We start from the raw sequence: 18,737 nt of genomic DNA on the forward strand, positions 1-18,737 counted from the left end.
ACATCATCCCGTTGTGAAAAGCTCTGCCCGGGGGAGGAGCCAAGCATTCCTACCTGGATATAATCTGAGATTTGGAACACCACAGCAGCCTTTTCCCACTGTGCTCCCAGAGGAGCAGCTTTCTTCTCTGCTGGATTCTCAGAGGAAGACCAGGCCCATCTACACCACCACTGGACTTTCAGAGGAAAACTCCACCGTTCTCCAGGATCCCTGCTCCAACGGAACCACACCTGGGACTGCAGGAGGGCTGCAGCCACCATTTCAATTGGATTCCTACCAACACCCTGACCCACAGGGGGTCAGGTTGTATTCTGGCTCTGCATTCTGTCAGTGTTGTTTTGTATTACTGCATTTTTATTTTTCCTAATAAAGAACTGTTATTCTTATTCCCATATCTTTGCCTGAGAGCCCCTTAATTTCAAAATTATAATAATTCAGAGGAAGGGGGTTTACATTTTTTATTTTAAGAGATGCTCCTGCCTTTCTTAGCAGAAACCTGTCTTTTCAAACCAAGACACTGATAAAAGCAAAAAAAAGAGAGAGAGATTATTCAAAGAATGGTCCAGCAGGTAACAGTTTACCATCTTTTATGAAGAATGGATCAATACAAGAATGTTCCCAATGAGAGAAATTAATTCCAGTCAGTGTTGGTGGTTTCAGAGCAGAAAGGTCACCAAGGGTCTGGAGCAGGAGCTGAACAGATTGAAGTTTGTATTACACAGTGTTAGATGGAAATGCAGAATAATTACTTTTGCAAGCTTGCAAAGGATTAAACTGACTTAAATGGGATGAATCTAGCTGCAGCCCACTCCATCAGCTGTGCGACAGTAATTAATATGCAGATTAGAAAAAAAAAGCCCAAAACTCTGACATTTACTCTGCACTAAGGCAACACCCTTCTTTCAAAACTTCAGTGACATCTCTTCAGGGACATCTCTGACCACAATAGTGGCCAGACGTCTTCCAATGCACAAAGATATTAAGGTACAGATTAATTTTCCAGGCTTTTTTTTTTTGTTTGTTTGTTTTTTTGTTTTTTTTTTTTAATGCCAAACAACTTAATTTGGGACTACAAGCTGAAGTTGTAGTTTCATGCTACAAGTTTAAAAAGTATGTAGGAAAACATTATTGAATTTACTTACAGCCATACATTATAAGGTTCATAGAATCATAAATTGGTTTGGGTTTGGAAGTGACCTTAAAGATCATCCAGTTCCAATGCTCCTGCCATGGACAGGGACACCTTCCAGTATCCCAGGTTGCTCAGAGCCCCCATCCAGGCCCTGAACACATTCAGGGATGGGGCAGCCACAGCGTCGCTGGGCAGCCTGTGCCAGGGCCCACCCTCACAGGCAACAATTTTTTCCTAACATCCAGTATAAACCCTCATCTTTCAGCTCAGGGTTATTCTCTCTTGTCCTATCACCCCATAATTTTTAAAAATTCCCTCTCCAGCGTTCTTGTACCACCTTTAGGAACCTGAACATGCTATAAAGTCTCCACAGAGCCTTCTCTTTCCCAGGCTGAACAGTCCCAATTCTCTGAGCCTGTCTTCATAGAAAAGGTTCTCTATCTCATTGATCATCTCTGTGGACTTGCTCCAACAAGTCCATGAATGACAAAGGATGGCAGGAATAACTCAGTAGGATTGTGACTCCATTTGCACTCAGCAGACAATTCTGTCTTAGACGCCCTCACGAGTTTTGTGTAGCCAGATGTGAGAGAGAGCTGCAGCCAGGGAGAAATGCTTCATTAGCAGCTGTGCATTTCTGCTAGGATCAGCCACATATTACAGGTGAAAGTTTTAAACTTGTAAAAGTTTTACATCACCTAGATGTGCCTCTTTCTCTGGACTGACTTCTTCAGTGCTCCCCTCCTGCCTGCACCAGCACAACCCCAAGGGCTCTTGGCTCAGACACCACAGCAGGCTGGCACCTTTGTGGGCCTGCCCAAAGAGCTGTTGCAATGCTTTGGTTTGTGCAAACCAGAGTTGACTTTTGGATGCTGTGGATTGGTGGTGCAGCTCTTCAGCAAGTCCTGAGTAACTCTCGTGCATCTGTTTTCACAGCAGCTTCATCTCCTGTTCCAGATATTGCAAGAGTTCTCCAGCCACCATCATGTCAGGAGTGCTCCTCACCCAGCTCCCATCTCCATCCACATCCAGCTGGATGCTCATTTAGTGGCAGTGAACTCCCAGCCGTTGGCAGAGGAGAATTAGTTCTGTTGTTTGTCTGCTGATGCTTTATAATGTCTACATATGCACAGCTAAATTTGTTTTTAACCATGTTTCTCTCAATCTCAAAACCTCCTGAGAAGTGGTATAATCCCATTGGTTCCCATTTCCATGACACATGCTCCTAAGCACACTCAATTACTGCGTGCATAATTGCCAGCTCACATAGGCTCAATCATTAGTTTCCAAATCAGGTATTTAACTAACCCTTCTAAATCACTGGGAGGGTGATTTAAACCAAATTCATACACGCTTGTGGTGTCAGGCTCAGTGAAATGGTTTGGGTTTGCAGTAAATCACAGAGTATCCAAGACTTAGTGCCTTCTGTTTTACAGGTAGGATCTGGAACAAGTAAAATCCTCTAATACACAGAATCCTCTTACATTTCTGAGAATGGGGATAAGGCAAACTGCCTTGAACAGCAGTAGAAAACTGGACCAAACAAAGCATTCAGCATAACAAAGGAGCACAAAGGGATCTGAAAACAGAGTGAGAGAGGCAAGGCATTTTTCTGAACATAAGCACCAGGGAAAAAGCGTGAAAGTCCAATTCAGATGGATCTGGGCTCAACTGGGAAATATGCAATTAAATGACAGTCTGGCTTCATGTTGAGCTGTGACATGGGACATCCTGACATCCAGCCTAGAAACTTTATTGGTGCCTCACAGTACTCAGTGCCCTCAAATCTCTGTCAACGCACATAAGCATAAAGCACAGACTCTAACAGCTGGTGAACAAGGGTGTGGAAAGAGAGAAGAAAGTCAAAACCACAGTTTGTAGCCCAAGACAAAACACTTTCTCTGCTTTTAGGTGTGGCCAGGAGGAAAGAAGACCCAGTTGCTTCCCTAAAGAAAATTATAAATGTAGAATTTTGCTGATAAACACATTAATATTATTAATTCAAGACAGACTTCTAGTTTGCAACACTACCAAATAAGATTTTTCAAGAATATCCTTTGTGCATGGCTTTGAAAGCTGTGTTTATGCTTGCCCTGGTGTCACACTGGTCCCTGCCAAAGCATCTACAAAGTCTCTCATTTGGGGCTGGACTTTAGTTATATGACAAGACAGCTAAAAATCAGTGTATCTACAATTCAAAGCTGTTCCCATGCAGAATCCTATGCTGAAAATACCAAGAAAAATCATAACTGCTTGAAAAACAGCAAAAGTGAAATCATACTGCCATCACTCAGCCAATGTCTGTCCTTTTGTGCTTCTTCATCTGCCAAGGAAACACCAGTTTCTAGAATTTCTGAAACTTTTTTTTCAAGAGGAAAGACAACATGAAGCTACCCAGCTTCTCTTGGCCCTGCCACAGATTTACAGCTACCCCCTACTCTAATTCTCCATTTACACACATGAAAAAACCCTGTATTTTAAGAACTCATACCCACCTACTCAGGGACCTCAGTCCCACCTACTTGGAGGTGAGAGAGATTAACACCTTCAGGGCAAGGATTTTTGTTGAGATTTTACAGTTCCTACTACAACCACTGACTAAATTTTGAATTCTATTACATATGAATAGTAAAATAAAAAGGCCAGACATAGTGAAATATTTATTTTTTATAAATGTTTATCAGAACTTGTTACACTTGGCTTTCTTCTGTAACAGTTTTTAAAGTAATGATTAAAAAAGCCATACCAAGTTAATCAACCAACCAAAAAACCAAAACACACCAAAACCACAAAAAAACAAAGCAAACCAATGAAAAACCCCACAAAAGCTTAAACCCTTAATAAGCTTTACTCATAGTGCATTCTCCATCCTCCTTAGTATAAAATACCATGGATTGGATTCCATGCTGAGTGCCTGTTTTAAGCAAGACTACAGAAATATTAGGTTCACTCAACAGTAACAGCAACTTTACACAAAAGTCTAAGGTTTACTTTTTTTCCTCACTTCAGATGAAGCTATGGAGAGGCTCTGTAGTTAAGAGCATCACATGGAAATCTGGAAGTTCTGGTGCAGCTTCAGGTAAAGTAAAATAAAAATATCATTAGACTAATCCCAAAAAGTGGAACATAATCATTGTGGCAGTCCCTTTATTTTCTGCTAAGTTACATAGAAATTGAAATTTTCTGTCAGCTTGTTGGTTTGGTTATTCTTTTTAATTCTGACCCAGGAAAATTAAAGCATGAGAGTGGCTAAAGTACACCATCTACAGCTTTGTCCATGTTTTCAGTTTAAACACACCTTAAGAGGCAGAGAGAGGACTACAGCAGGCCACATTTCTAATGCAGATGCATTATGTTAGCAAAAACCTTTTGCCAGCAAAAAAATAATCTACTCATGCAAGAGGGAAAAGAATTTACTCTAAATAAATATATTCAAGTAGTGCAAAATTAAAACATAGAATCAGGGTAGTCCCAGCATTAGCCATACCAGTGTAAGGAGTTTTATCCTGTCACTGTTGTGCTCTTTTCCAAAGCCATAAATCCCATATTGTTGATATCAGTGTTGATATCAGTGAAGTCCCCAAAATGCTCATGACCAGCTGGCTCCTTGAGCTTGCCCAAGAGCTCTGGGAGCAGAAGGCTTGGATGAAACTCCCCAGCATGCTTCAAGGGAAGTGTAAGGGATTAAGTTAATGCTCCAGTTCCCTTGGGGTGTATTAGGAAGCTCCCACATGACCTCTGGTTCTGGTTTGACCCTGGCTGGACACCAGGTGCTCCCCAAAGCTGTTCTGTCACTTCCCTTCCTAGCTGGACAGGGGAGAGAAAATACAACACAAGGGTCACTGAGCTGAAATAAAGGTAGGGAGAGATCATTCACCACTTACTGTCACAGGTAAAGCAGACCACACTTGGGGAAATTAATTGGATTAATTACTAAGGGTAGTGAGAAGTAAAACAAAACACCTTTGCCCTCATGTCTCCCTCCTTTCTGGGCTCTATGCCCTCCCCCTCAGAGCTCAGGGGGTTGGGAATGGGGGCTGAGGGGGGAATGGGGGCGGAGGTCAGTTCATCACACCTTGTTTTGTCTCTGCTGCTGCTTCCTTCTCCAGCTCAGCTCCAGCACAGGGTCCCTCCCATGGGAAAGTCCTCCATGGATTTCTCCAGCCCGGGTCCCACCCGTGGGCTGCAGCTCTGCACAAACTGCTCCAGCCTGGGCTCCTCTCTCCACAAGGGACACAGCTCCTGCCAGGAGCCCACTGGGCAAGGGCTTCCCACAGGATCACAGCCTCCTTTGGGCATCTCCCTGCTCTGGTGTGGGCTACAGGATCTGTGTGTTCCCGTGGGCCTCCCTGGGCTGCAGGGACACAGCTGCCTCACCATGGGCTGCACCAGGGGAATCTCAGCTCTGACACCTGCAGCACCTCCTCCCCCTCCTTCTTCACTGACCTTGGTGGCTGCAGAGAGGTTTCTCTTGCATATTCTCAGTCTGCCTGCAATTCCTTCTGCACAATAGGTTCCTCTTTATTAAATATATTATCCCAGAAAAACAATTCTCTCCCCCTCGTTAAATATTTTATCCCAGAGGAGTTACAGCCTTCACTGCTGGGCTCAGCCTTGGCCAGTGGCAGGTCTGTCTTGGAGCTGGCTGGCACTGGCTCTGTCAGATGTGGGGAGATGTTTCTGGCAGCTTCTCACAGAAGCCAAATTGTCGCCCCCCTGCTACCAAAACCTGGCCAAGCAAAGCCAACACACCCATTCTGCTGGCAAAGATTTGAGTCAGCGCTGGCAAATGGAGAGAGCAGCTCCTGAGGAAGACACAGTCCTGGTGAACACTTCTAGGTTCAAAAGCAGACAACATTTCTCTAGCACTTCAGTAAGTAATTTTTGTAGCATCACATGTTCTGACCTTACAAAAGAGCACAGCTATGCCATAAGAATTGTAAGTACTACAATTGGTAGTAAAAAGCTCTTGTGCTGTGGCACTTGAACGCAGGAGTTCAAGTCAACACCCAGCACAGGGGAATGACCTGAACAGAAATGGAAAACATCTCTGAGCGAGCAGGACTACACTCTACATAGACAAGGCACGTGCAATTCATTTAAGGTTTGAAAATGCAACCTGAATAGCTAAACCCAAACTCTAAATACAATGTCACTGTCTAGACAAACTCTGGCAAGTGAAGGGTGGTGTTTCTGCTGGAGAAACTGGCCTTTGACCAAGAGATAAGAGGTATGCACAAAGCATAGAGATTTTCTGGTTTGGACCTTTTTATCATATCTTGGGTTTGAACTCTCTCATTCAATCACCATTAGATGAAAGGAATATTTGACTATCTGAACATGCATTTGAACAAGCTATCCATCCCTAAAATATTCTGTACTCTACTTTTAATACCCTGGGCCAATTCAGCTCCCAGAAAGTATTTTCACTCCAAATGGCAGTAGCAAAATAAATGCTATAAAGGCTAATCAAAAAGGGGAACCATTTCCAGAGCAAAGTGTAAAAACATTGACTGGCTCTGTAATCCACTGTGATATTTTGTCCCTTATTTCACTGCTTGCCCATAAAGAATATTACCAATGTGAGCTCCTGTGGTCTCATTCCCATATATCTTTATGTGTTCCTGTAAAACACACTTGCAGTGTGTTTCATTTGGGTACACAACACAAAATGATCCCCTATTTTCCAGAAGATAACATTCCTTGAACTGAAGAAAAACTTGAAGCAAGGCTTGCTCTATAAATTCCCATTGTTTGTTTTGATTCCAAGACAGTGAAGACTTTTTGATCGCTTTCAATTTACCGAGACTGATATTTATTTCCACTTTTCATGAAAATTTGCAACATTTCAAAAACCAGGAAGAGCTCTGTGCAACATATTGACTGTGATTTCTCTCTTTATCCCCCTTTAGCAAACCAACCTGTAAAAAATACTTTTATAGGGAATATAAAGGTCATTTATAGTGTTGTCAGAGACATTTATTTTGTTTTTCTGCTTTACTGGCAGCCACTACTCACTTCAAGCCTTGCACTGAACTTTTTATGAAGAATATGTGACCTAAGAATAAGGAAATGTAAGTGATGATTTTGCTCTTATTTAAGATCCCATCAAAGCCCATGCCATCAATTCCTTCAGAGTGAGCTCTGACAAGCATTCTTGTTAGGTGTGGTTCTGAATATAAAAAAGGTAGTTTGTCAGTTTTTTCTCTTTTGCTGTCATTAAATGCCCAGAAACCTGAGGTGTCAGAGGTCAGCTGCCCTGTTCTTCCCACCAGGCTCATTCCCAATGTGTGCTGTATTTCACTCAGTGCAAAAACAGAGCAACTCAAGATAAGCTTTAGGTATTACTTTCTAGGCTAGTAGATCTTCCCAACAGGATGTTAATTCCATTAATTGACCTAGTATTTCTTTTCCTTGATGATTTTTTTCCAAGGTTTTGTTTCAGACTGAGCTCTGCTCCTTCCCCTCTGGTGAAATCCTTAAACATTGCTGATCAGGGTTACACAGGCACTTCACAGGATCTCAGAACGGGTCAGGTTGATAAACCCCACATTGGATCACCTGGTCCAACCTCTCTGCTCCAGAAGAGTCATCCCAGAGCACAGCGCATGGAATTGGACCAGACCTGGTATCAGTCACAGACACAGCGTTTTTGTCCATCAGTGTTTATCAAGAGAGAAACATGCCAGTTTCCTTGCTCTGCTTCAACCATTTGAAGGTTGACGGGGTGGGGAACACAATGGACTTGAACAGGATTATTTTTTTGGCATATATGAGAGATCTGTAATTTGCACTGTCCTTTGAAATGTGTGTTTTTAATCACTGTTTTCAAGCACTGTTTTAATCACTTAAAGCACAATACAGGCAAGTTGAGAACAGGAACTCATAAAAGATCACCTTAATCACTTACCTGGTGGAACTATAGCAGGAATGGAAATGATACTGCATATTTACATCCTAATAGCAAGTCTGATCCTCAGGATGAGCCAAAATACATCTCTGTGACTGAGTGAACATGAAAGTATTCCCAGATTAAAGCTGCCCTCATTTCAAGGAAGAAAAAAGACAAATGGAGTAGTGCTGCTATTGATGGAAATAATGTCTGCTATGATGGGAAAGCTGGAAATGCAAATTGAGAAGCTGTCAAGCCACGTGCAGCACCACTCAGTAACCTCACTGTCATTGTATCACAAAAGGGAACAGAAATCTGCAGTTCACACAGAATCAGCATTACCTAAACAAGCCACACTTTTGTTAATGATGCCATCTGCAAATGAGCTCGTGTCACCCCCTGTTCAAACTTTCAGATACAGCTCAAACATACCTACAAATAGCAAAAATTGTGATCTGGTGTAAAGAAATCCAACCATCAACACAAACCCAAATATAACCATCCATAAACTATGACTTTGTGCACACTCATCTGTTTCACAAAGCTCTGCTCTGTGAGTGCTGATAGCAGTCATCCTTATTAACAGATCAAAAGAATTACAAAATAAAAAATTAACCTTATTTTTATTCAATACTAGTAGCAGAGTCCTCAATTGAGTCTCACTGCTCTTACATAAGTACAACTCTAGGTGTAGGCACGACAAGACAGGCTTGCAGTCTGTTAGGGCATAATATGGGTTGATAATTCTACCTCCATAAAATTTTAGGTGGGACTCAGGAAAGAAGTTCTTCCTGAGTGGTCAGTCTCAAACATTCAGTATGCTTTTGTCACAAGGGTTAGAATTTTACAAGGGCCAGAAAGGTAAAACTTCCTCACTGGGTCAATTTCCACATTTCCATTGACACTTCACTGAACCTTCTGTGATCAGACTCCTCCACAGGTGAAGAATTCAAGCAAAGTATCCTGATCCTGCAAGTCCTGATCATGCAAACACAGCTCCAAAAGATTCCCTCACACACCAGATTTTCTGCCCACTTGGATCTTAAATCATTTGAACAACTGAGTATCTTTGCAGTATGATTTTTGCTACATTCTTCCTTTCTCTACTAACTGTGCCAAGAGGACTGCTCATTCTTGAGATGCAAGAGGTTTTCTCCTGTGTTTTGGGTTTGGCTTGGGTTTTTTTAAATTTATAAAACACATGTCCATGTTGTAAGCAAATTATTGGAATGTGAAATCATTTTCCTTTATTATATTGAATGGTTGTAGTTCATATTCTATACAGTAGTGCTAAGATGCTGTGTGGACTAAGAAATTTATAACTTTAGAAGAATTAAAAATGTTAATTGTTTTGAAACTCTGAATTGTATCAATGTCAGTTCTGTAATCTTGTTGGAAAACATGCCATTAAAAGTAAAAACAATTTGTTCTGTTTAGTCATAGGAGGCAGAGTTGGGGGAAAAAAAGACCTGAATTGAAAAGTATTTTTAAGATAATAATAAAAAGGAAGCATAAAATTCACATAAGTGTTTATGATTTAGTATAGGAAAATGTGATATAACTCATCAATTCAAGCATTTAATTACATAGGTATGTATGGCTGTGATATACTGGAATTAAAACAAACTCCCAAAACTCTCTGTCCAATACAGCCACACCTCTTCCAGACAGAATTACTCAGTCAATCGGAAACAATGTACTTCAGTATTCTTGAGTGATGCATAGAAAAATATTTCTGTCCCCTTTTCAGAGAGGTTTTACACTAAGTTCACCACTGTTACCATATGTAATCAAGAGGTTCTAAAACGGTTTTAGCAACAAATGGGCTGTTTCAAGAAACTGTTTTTTTGAGACTGCTTTCTTCTCTTCTAGATAACAGCATTGTTCTTGTAAATCAACACTGAATTTCAACCAGTAATTACAAAAACACATTTTCGTATCCAGATTAATCAGACTGATACATTTGATGCATTGGTTTCTATCACATTACAAATGTTACTAAACATTTCATGGCTCGTTCTTGCCAAGTTTACTGAACATGCACAGAATCAACCCTGACACTTATGACCAGCTCTGGTCAGTGACACAAAATGGCAACAAGGTCTCCACCAGCATCCCTGGGGCTCCTGGTGCACCCTCAGGATGAAACCAGAGGAAACAAAGCTGCCACCCAAGTCAAGCAAGTCTCAGTTCTTTTCCATTAACAAATTTAAACTCCCCATTGCCACAGCTAAGGGAGAAACTGTCACTACAGGTTTGCACTCTGATTTTGCCCAGCACCAAGAGAACCCAGCAGACTCAGAAGATGCTAGCAACCAACTCACTACATTACATCCACTTAGTAAAAGCTTTTTTCCACTTTTTTATCCAGGACACCCATAAGTAAGTTAAATCACATAGAAAGGTCTGCCTGTATTTCATGGTGGCACTTGCTTGATAAGAGACTACTAACTGGAGGAATAACTTGTCAGAGTGAAGGCACATCAGCACTTTTTAATTAGCTACAAAAGGGAAACCAACACTTAAGAAATTGAAGCATTAGAAGAAAACATTAGACAATTTTTTATTTATTAATATTTTTATAGCTCAAATTTAAAAATATTAAACCCAGAAACAATTCAAGATTCATGAAGAAAAATCTGGAACTATATACATGCATAATTAAGAATATCTTGATTCTCGTCAATATTTACTTAAGATTTTTGTACAAATTTTTTCACACAGTCATATTTACAAGCACGTCTGTTTAAAGCATATGAACATACATCTCTTATAGCATTTACAAATCTTTTGAATATATTTTTTTTCTTAAAAACAAAAGAATATTTCCTTGATTTGACAGTTTTGGTTTCACCTTATATATACCAGTGGGATGGAAACAGTTATCATTATTCAAACAGCTAAATAACAGTCATCCTACTGATACCCAGAATTATCACATATGGCTTCAAATACCTCCCAAACTCAAAGGATCATCTCACAGGTATAAACTACAGTCCATCTGTGGTGTGTTTCTAATTAAAACTCAAGCCTTTGTTTGGGTTAGATCCACAACTCAGCAGACACTTTCTAAGCATGTACTCAGAGCTAAGAGGCCCTTTTAAATTATAGAAAAAACAACTTTGCTTCCAGCCAAGTCAAGAACATATGAAGCATGTATGAAATGGGAGGTATGGACTTTTCCAGACACTCCAGCTATCTTTACAGATGGTTTTTATCATGGGATACCACAGTTTTGAACAGACAATATTTGTGTGAATTTACAGGAATCAAGTGAGAGATCTTCTAAGAAGGGGAAGAATACTTTTTCCTTAAAAGCATTTTCTAGAAAAAAAACAAGTCTGAGAAGGTTTTGCACATAATACATCTAAGTTACTGATACTATCCAACCAGTTAGATCACTTCACAAATCAACTGAAAATCCATCAGCTTGCTTGCTTTTGGTTGGGATAAAAAATCCCAAACCTCTGGCTTTGGCAAATCAAGAAATCATCTCCTTTGAGCATTGTTCTCTAGAGCTCCTGCACTGATTCTTCCACAGCTTGCTCCTCCACAGGCTGCACAGCTTCCTGAACATAAACAATGAATTCTGAAGCCTCCCCTCCCTGGGTATAGACAGTGACTGTCTCGATGCCCTCCACCTCATCCGAGGACACCACCAGGTGATGCTGCTCCGACAGCTCCACCGACGCCTGCTGCAGCGTCTCCTGGATCATCAGCGTGTGGTTGGCTGACTGCTCCTCTTCCTTCACCTGAGGAGACAGTGGAGAGCTTACAGAAATTTCACCTTCCCAAGAAGTACCTGGTGTTGTGATGATTAATGGAAATACAGCACACAAATTAGCACAATCACGCAGTTTTGAAAGAAAATGTCAGTTTTGCAGAAAATGCGAGCACTTTTGATTAATGAGTGTGTAGCTAGGCAGAATACTGAAAGAACCAACACAGCATCTCAGCTCTGGGCACAGAGAGCTGCAAAGTTTCAGGAACACTGGTCTTTAGAGATAGCTTTAATCTCTCAGTAGTCACTCATTCAAAACTGCTTTTATTTAAATAAATCCGAACTCAATTCCTCCAGTAGCACTGAGTTGAGAACCCATCCAAAGCCATGTGAAAAAACACCTACTCTACCCACTTTTCCTTTTCTCCCTAGCCAATGGCTGCTCTTAGAAGTGCAAATTTCACTGTAAACCTTAACAGACTTTATTAGAAAAATGTGAAACATAAATATCACTGAAATAGGTTCCTTAAGCCTACTGTTTGTGAGGCAGCAATGTTTATATTATTGAAAGGAGAGTGACAGAAACAAGTGAAAATAAAGGTTTTTTTACTGAACATTTTGCTTCTTGTCAAAATTTAAAAAAGCAACACAATCTGGTGTTGAATTCCAAATTCATTCAATTACTGAAATACACTACATACTAGAATGCAAAACCAAATCTTAATCCTCTAGTAGACCCATATAAAATTCCTATGCAAAGTACTCCAGACAAGTATAAATAAATCAGGAAACTGTAAGTCGTATGGAAGAAATGCATTCTCTCATGTATTAGTGATAAAATAATCTACTTTTAAGGAGAGAATGGAACAGCAATTTTTCAGTATGCAGGACATATGCAAAAGCATTTGTTAGGGGAAGGTGTCCCTACCCATGGCAGGAAGGTTGGAATGAGATATCTTTACAGTCCTTTCCAATCCAAACCATTCTAGGAATCGATGGGTCTGTCTGCAGGAGCAGTGTGCTCTTGCAGCACTGAACTCTTGAGTGATCTTAGAAAGAAGATGTCAGACATGGTAGATTCTATGAAGTGTGGAATCTAAGTTACAGAAGTTAGAACAGGCTAATTTTTTTTGTTAGAAGCTGGCTCAAAAGTAAACAGCAGTAGCACAATCGAGTTCAATAATTAAGATCATTAATGCTGTTTAAGAAGAGAGTGGGAACAGAAGGGAAGAACTACAGTGGAGATTTCAAGGATTATTTGGTCCCTTAGAGACAACAAGGAGAAAAATAGGCTCTATATGTTTGTTTTCCTGATGCTCTTTCCTCATTTAATTTTTTTTTCCCTAAGCAACCATTCTCTTTGTTACACAGTGACTTTGCTTATAACTTTTATATTTCGTGTTTAAAATACCTGTCAGAAGATTTCAGAGATTCACAAGCCCCTTAGGACTTCACAGCACTCTGAACTTTCACTCAATGAATAAGGCTATAGGAAGCTTTTTCTTGAACAATAACAAGTATGTCCAGGTGTTAAATTATTCAGAGGGCCCGAAGTCAGTATGGCTGTAATATAGTAATGAAATAAATGTGGATTTTATCTGGTGAAAGATTTAACATCTAAAGGGAATCTGGCCATTGTTACTGATCTTAATGCAACAACACAGTTGTAACCACAAATGCCCACTCTGGCTTCATGCACAGGATTCTGTTTATGGGGATAAAAAATACAGGAGTGGAATGAAGTCCTTTTGACATTCTTTTATCAAACATATCCGAAAGTTGTATTTGAAATACAGTTTAAACAGCTCCTGCTGAAGTTCAAGCTCAACACAAGTAGATGATGCTGGACGTTTTCTTGACACAGTAAAATTTGCAACCAGCCTCAGAATGAACAATTTATGTTGTCTCAAAATGCAGGTATCATAGAACCAAAGAATAGAATAGACTCACAATAGTTTGGATTGACAGGGAACTTGGAGATGATCTAGTTCCAACCCCTCTGCCATGGGCAGGGACACCTCCCACTAGGCCAGTCCAGCTTGGCCTCAGACACTCCCAGGGATGGGGCATCCACAACTTCTCTGGGCAATCTGCTCCCATGCCTCACTACCCTCAGAGGAAAGAATTTCTTCCTAACATCTAATCTAAGTCTCTCCTTGTTGAGTTTATAAACAAGCCTCCTTGTCCTTTCCCTATCTGTCAAAAATCACTTGCTCTTTTTATAAGGCCCTTTCACCCCTCACTAATGGAAACTTGAGCCTCTCTTTGAAAAGGTAAACCATGAAAAAAACCTATAGAAATGTAAACTTTTGTCACTTGCTGCTCTTAATGCACCCTTTTGTATTTTTTAATTATTAAAGAAACCCTAAATTCTACTGAAAGCAACTGAGCTTTAGTGCATTCTTATACCAAACTCCCTTTTCATAACTGTCCTCTTTCCTGAGGGTACTCGCTCCACTGTCAGCTCTGTGGAAGTTAAGGACACACACAAGATCTAGTAATAAATTCTGCAACAGGCCATGAGAAGTCTAATCACCATTGAATTCAGATAGGAAGCTGCAGTTAAAAATGTTAGACAATTAGAATCTCACAGCTTGTTATGAATCAACTCACAATTACAGCCCTTGATCTAGAGATGCTCAAACACAGAAATAGGGGTGTCTAAAATGTGGCCCTATAATTATGCAATATACACTAATCCCTCTTGTTTTAGTGCACTACACGTAACCCTCTGACAACATGCCTCAGGCCAGAAAAATTACACTACATTTGCTAAGAGCTGCAAGAATGCACAACACAGTATGAGATGGATCTCACTGTTGTCACTCTAAATAAAAGCCCATAAATAATTTTAAATATAGCTCTGTGAATGTACATAAATAATGAAGAGAGGAAAATAAATAAAGCATAGTTGACACAAAAATGAAATGAAAGCAGAATCTCATTCAATTCAATAGCAGCAATCTAATACTTACTCAGTTTTATATCCTTTTTAAATGAAAATGGCCAATAAAGAAAGTTAATTTAAACTCCCTACCTGAGTTTATCGATGTGGGTTTATTACCCTTGTCATGCAGGGTAAAGAAAACTAATGTCTTTATTTCTGGTGTTTCTAGCTTCCAGTATCTTTTTTGGACAGCTATCTGTAATCCTTTTAGTTTGACAAATCACCACATTATTTGGGATACTTACATTTCAAATCAGTTCAATGTTTACATGCTTCTGCTTGGTTCCTATTAGATTGTTCCACAGGGAGTAATCTCAAAATGTTAATTTACATCCCTCAAATTGATGAAACAGTGGGACAGCTGCCATCTGAATGAACGAAGTCACCACACTCAATTCTCTTTATTGGCTTCTGAAATCTTTTGAAGAGCAGCATCCAAGACCTCTTTTCTGTTTGAGAGTCAGCTGAAAAGCATCTGTCTGCTTATCCTTCATTAAAGAATGACAGCAAGGAGCTGAAGCCACACACAGCTGGCACATTAAATCAAGTCAGTACCTGCATAAATATTCTTTATTAACTAAATCTGTCTCTCGCAAAAGCCAATGGGACTTTCACCACTATGCTTTCATAAGAAGCTCAACATCTCTAAATTCCAAATGTTCTTAATTTACACATCCAAGGACTATCCAAATACATTGAAGTAGTCATTACAAGTAGGTCTCTCTTAGAGGAATCTCTTTCTCTCAAAACAAGAAAGTATTTTTAAATTTGAAATAAATGAATTCAAGCCATTAAGGAAAACATATGTCTTCCCTTTCCTGAAAAGGAGCAAGAAAAATATTTGCAGTAAGATGCTAAAGCCTTTTCCTTACTCTAGAGCTCATTTTATGAAATACTGCAGCATCTTCAATTTTACTTGAAGTCAGCAGGACTTCCAGGTCCATTGTGCTCAAAATAGTTTTGCTGGGCCTGTCCCCAAATCCTCAGTGGAATCTCTCTCTTGATTTCAGATTGAATGCTGCTTCTCAGTTCACCATGAAGCAGAAAAGTTAATCACAGAGATCTTTCAGATTTTCAAATCCTTACACTAGGCTGCAGATGCTCCTATTTATATCATAAAACATTAGTAAGAAAATATACAAAATATCTGCAGAAAGGATTAAAATGAAAATTAAATAACCATTTTAGATCACAGAGAGCACCTGGATCTGTCATGTGTCAGCTTACATTGGTGCCTACAATCTTTGTTCAGCATCATTTGAATAATTTCAACTCTTTCCCAGTTCTGGTTTACATACAGTATATTGTGTGAAAAAGACACACAGAAAAGTCTGTAATTTGATCATTTGAATCTCTATAATGAGCTACAAAACAAAGACAATCTGGTGCATAATGGTTTTGGAATAATAAGAGGCTTGAATATGAAAGAGTTGCTTTGCATAAAATAAAAACAGCAAGGGGACAAACAAATCTTCATAATGTTGATGCAGATTTTTAGAAAAAATTTAGCAATTGGCTGGTTGAATATATCCTGACAGAGGGACTGTGGCTGGACATGGCATTCATCTGGCAAAACACCCCACCTCCTTTTGAGGCAGAATGGCAACACTGCCAGTGTTTTAGGAGCTCTAACAGGACAGGGATCTTGACTGAGATTTTATCTGTACCTTACAGAGATGAGAACTCCTCAGCCCCATCTGCCCCACTGAAAACTTTCCATTGCTGTTACTGCCACAGGAAGCATCAGACTGCGCTATGTTCTAAAGCAACTACAAAATTGACAATCAACATGTACATAACTCCCTGTGCTGGCAAATTTTCTAGATTACCACCAGCACCCATCATCACATCAGGACCAATCCAAGCAGACTGAATACAAGGTGTGCTGCCAAAGCACACCTTGTATGCTCAGCAGCCTCTGATGTGACAGCCATGCTAATAATAGGTATTTACTTTTGAAGATGTGCTTTGCTATAACATTCTTTTCTGTGATTGCTTTGAGCTGATGTATAATCTTTGCTCTGCCTTCCTACTGCTGTCACTTTGAAGAAAGTGACTTACCATGGTAGGCTTTTACTGGAGCCTGAAGAGATCACAGAATAAAAGGATGAAAGCAACTAAAATAAAGGGTGAAACACATGGAAATCCAATATTTTCTGGTTATCTTCTGATAGAGATCTGTTTAGTTATTTAATAGCTGATATACTTATTCTCCAGAACACATTATGTCTAAGTTAAAAATAGGTTACTATCCTTTTCAGAAATAGATTTAACCTTTCTCTTCAGCCTACAGAAGTAGTAAAAACGTCAGTCCTGTCTCATCTTTCTGAGTGGAAGGAAAAGAAAGAGAATTCAGCAGCCAACTCCTGCACTTTATTGTTAATATTTATGTAGTGCTTTGGATCAGGACTTGGATTGTATCAGCTATGCTACATGAAAAGAGTTCATGCCTCAAAGGCCTTATAACTTCAGTATCATTTCAGCACAAAACAAGACAAAGTAAGTAGACCTAGAAAAAGGGAGGTGAGAGAGTAAAGCACAAATGAGACAGTGGTAGTTCAGTGTGCCAGGCATTAGTGTCAATATACAACAGCCCATTCACAAATAATTGCTGCCATCATATTTTTGACAAGGAATTGTCAAATTACTTGTCAAAAATATGATGAGAAGACAATGAGGTTCAAATTGCTCCTCATTAAAAATCCACACAACTAAGCACAATATGGAAGAAGGCATTAGAAATTTGTTTGAAAAAAGTAATAAGCAACTAAATCTTCATGGACTGAGCAAAGGTAGGAGACAAAATCTTTACAGCTAATGAGAAATGGGACTCTAAGTCGGAAAGGAGTAAAAAAATTCAGGAAAGGAAAACAAGATTTTGTTTGATGTGGTATAAAAAGGAACATCAAGTAAACAGGATAAGAGAAGGCAATGACAAGAAGAGGAGAGAAAGTAATCTTTGAGGTTTCTTCTGAAAGAATACAAAAGGGACAAAACATAAACTCTGAATGTCAGAAAAAGGATTATCAGAGTTAACTGAAGCATGAAATAATGATGGCTTGGACATTGTAGCTAAAAGGTTGAAGTGCGAAACCATAGAGGAGTCATCATTCAGAACAAATTGCCACCTTTAGGTATTCACCTGCAGGCAAGGCCCCAAAATGGTCCTGAGGAGGAAATCAGCTCTCTGGCTTGAAAAATAGGAAAGACATCCCACAGAGTTGAGAAACAAAGTGGACTTCTGATGAACAACTGTGCAGAAAGGCTGATATAATCACCTTAGTGATTAATAATAATGACTAGTGATTAAAACAAACTTCTCAGCCATCTTCAGAGTGAGCTGTAAGTGATGGTTCTAGAGCACACAAACCCAGTGCAGTATCACAGGTGTAAGAAAGAAATAAATTACCAGCAAATTTGTCCATCACTATCTAAATGAGGAAAACCCTAAAAAACAGACAACATGAAACTGAATTTAACTGGTTACGACAGCGCATACCAATGTAAATCTTTGGTTTGCAATTCAAAATTCTACTGCTCTGTAGTAGTAATTTGAGGCAAAAATAACACCTCACATTTGGATAGAGAACCCTACATGCTTTCAATTCTTTGTGTCAAAGAGATCTGATAAAAGAAATAAACTGCATTTATGAAAAAATAAATGAATTAAATCAGGTACTATCTTGCTCCCTTTAAACATTCCTGCTGGAATAAACAAACACTGGAAATGGAAGAGCAACAACCAGAAGAGAAACTAGAGCTGATGGATACAGACCAAGAACAGGAAACACTTCTGATGTTCTGGTCAGTGCAGTGAAGGATTCAGGAACTAAGCTTTTAAGGATATTCTTCATATATTGTGAAACCAAGAATATGCACTTTAAATATTGTTTCCTTGGAGAGTTACTTGCAGCACTACACACTGAAAGAATCTCCTCTGCAAAAAAATAACCTGTCAGGGCTGTTCATTTCTGAGGGTAATGTTTCCTCACAAGAAACTCAGTATTTAAATCAAACAAATGTTTAACTTGGAAGAAACTTTTTA

General features: G+C 39.5%; 1 protein-coding gene across 1 annotated transcript in view; it reads right to left on the reverse strand.

The window, feature by feature from the left end:
- Positions 1-10,565: 10,565 nt before the first annotated feature.
- ZFAT (zinc finger and AT-hook domain containing) overlaps positions 10,566-18,737 on the reverse strand; it is a 76,669-nt gene continuing 68,497 nt past the window's right edge. The window contains exon 16 of the mRNA XM_041407600.1: positions 10,566-11,776. Within this exon, the coding sequence (XP_041263534.1) occupies positions 11,537-11,776 (240 nt within the window). The 3' untranslated portion in view covers positions 10,566-11,536. The remainder of the gene's footprint in view (positions 11,777-18,737) is intronic.

This window comes from Onychostruthus taczanowskii, unplaced genomic scaffold (assembly GCF_017590055.1).
Source record: "Onychostruthus taczanowskii isolate IOZ18803 unplaced genomic scaffold, ASM1759005v1 scaffold27, whole genome shotgun sequence".
Lineage (NCBI taxonomy): Eukaryota > Metazoa > Chordata > Aves > Passeriformes > Passeridae > Onychostruthus > Onychostruthus taczanowskii.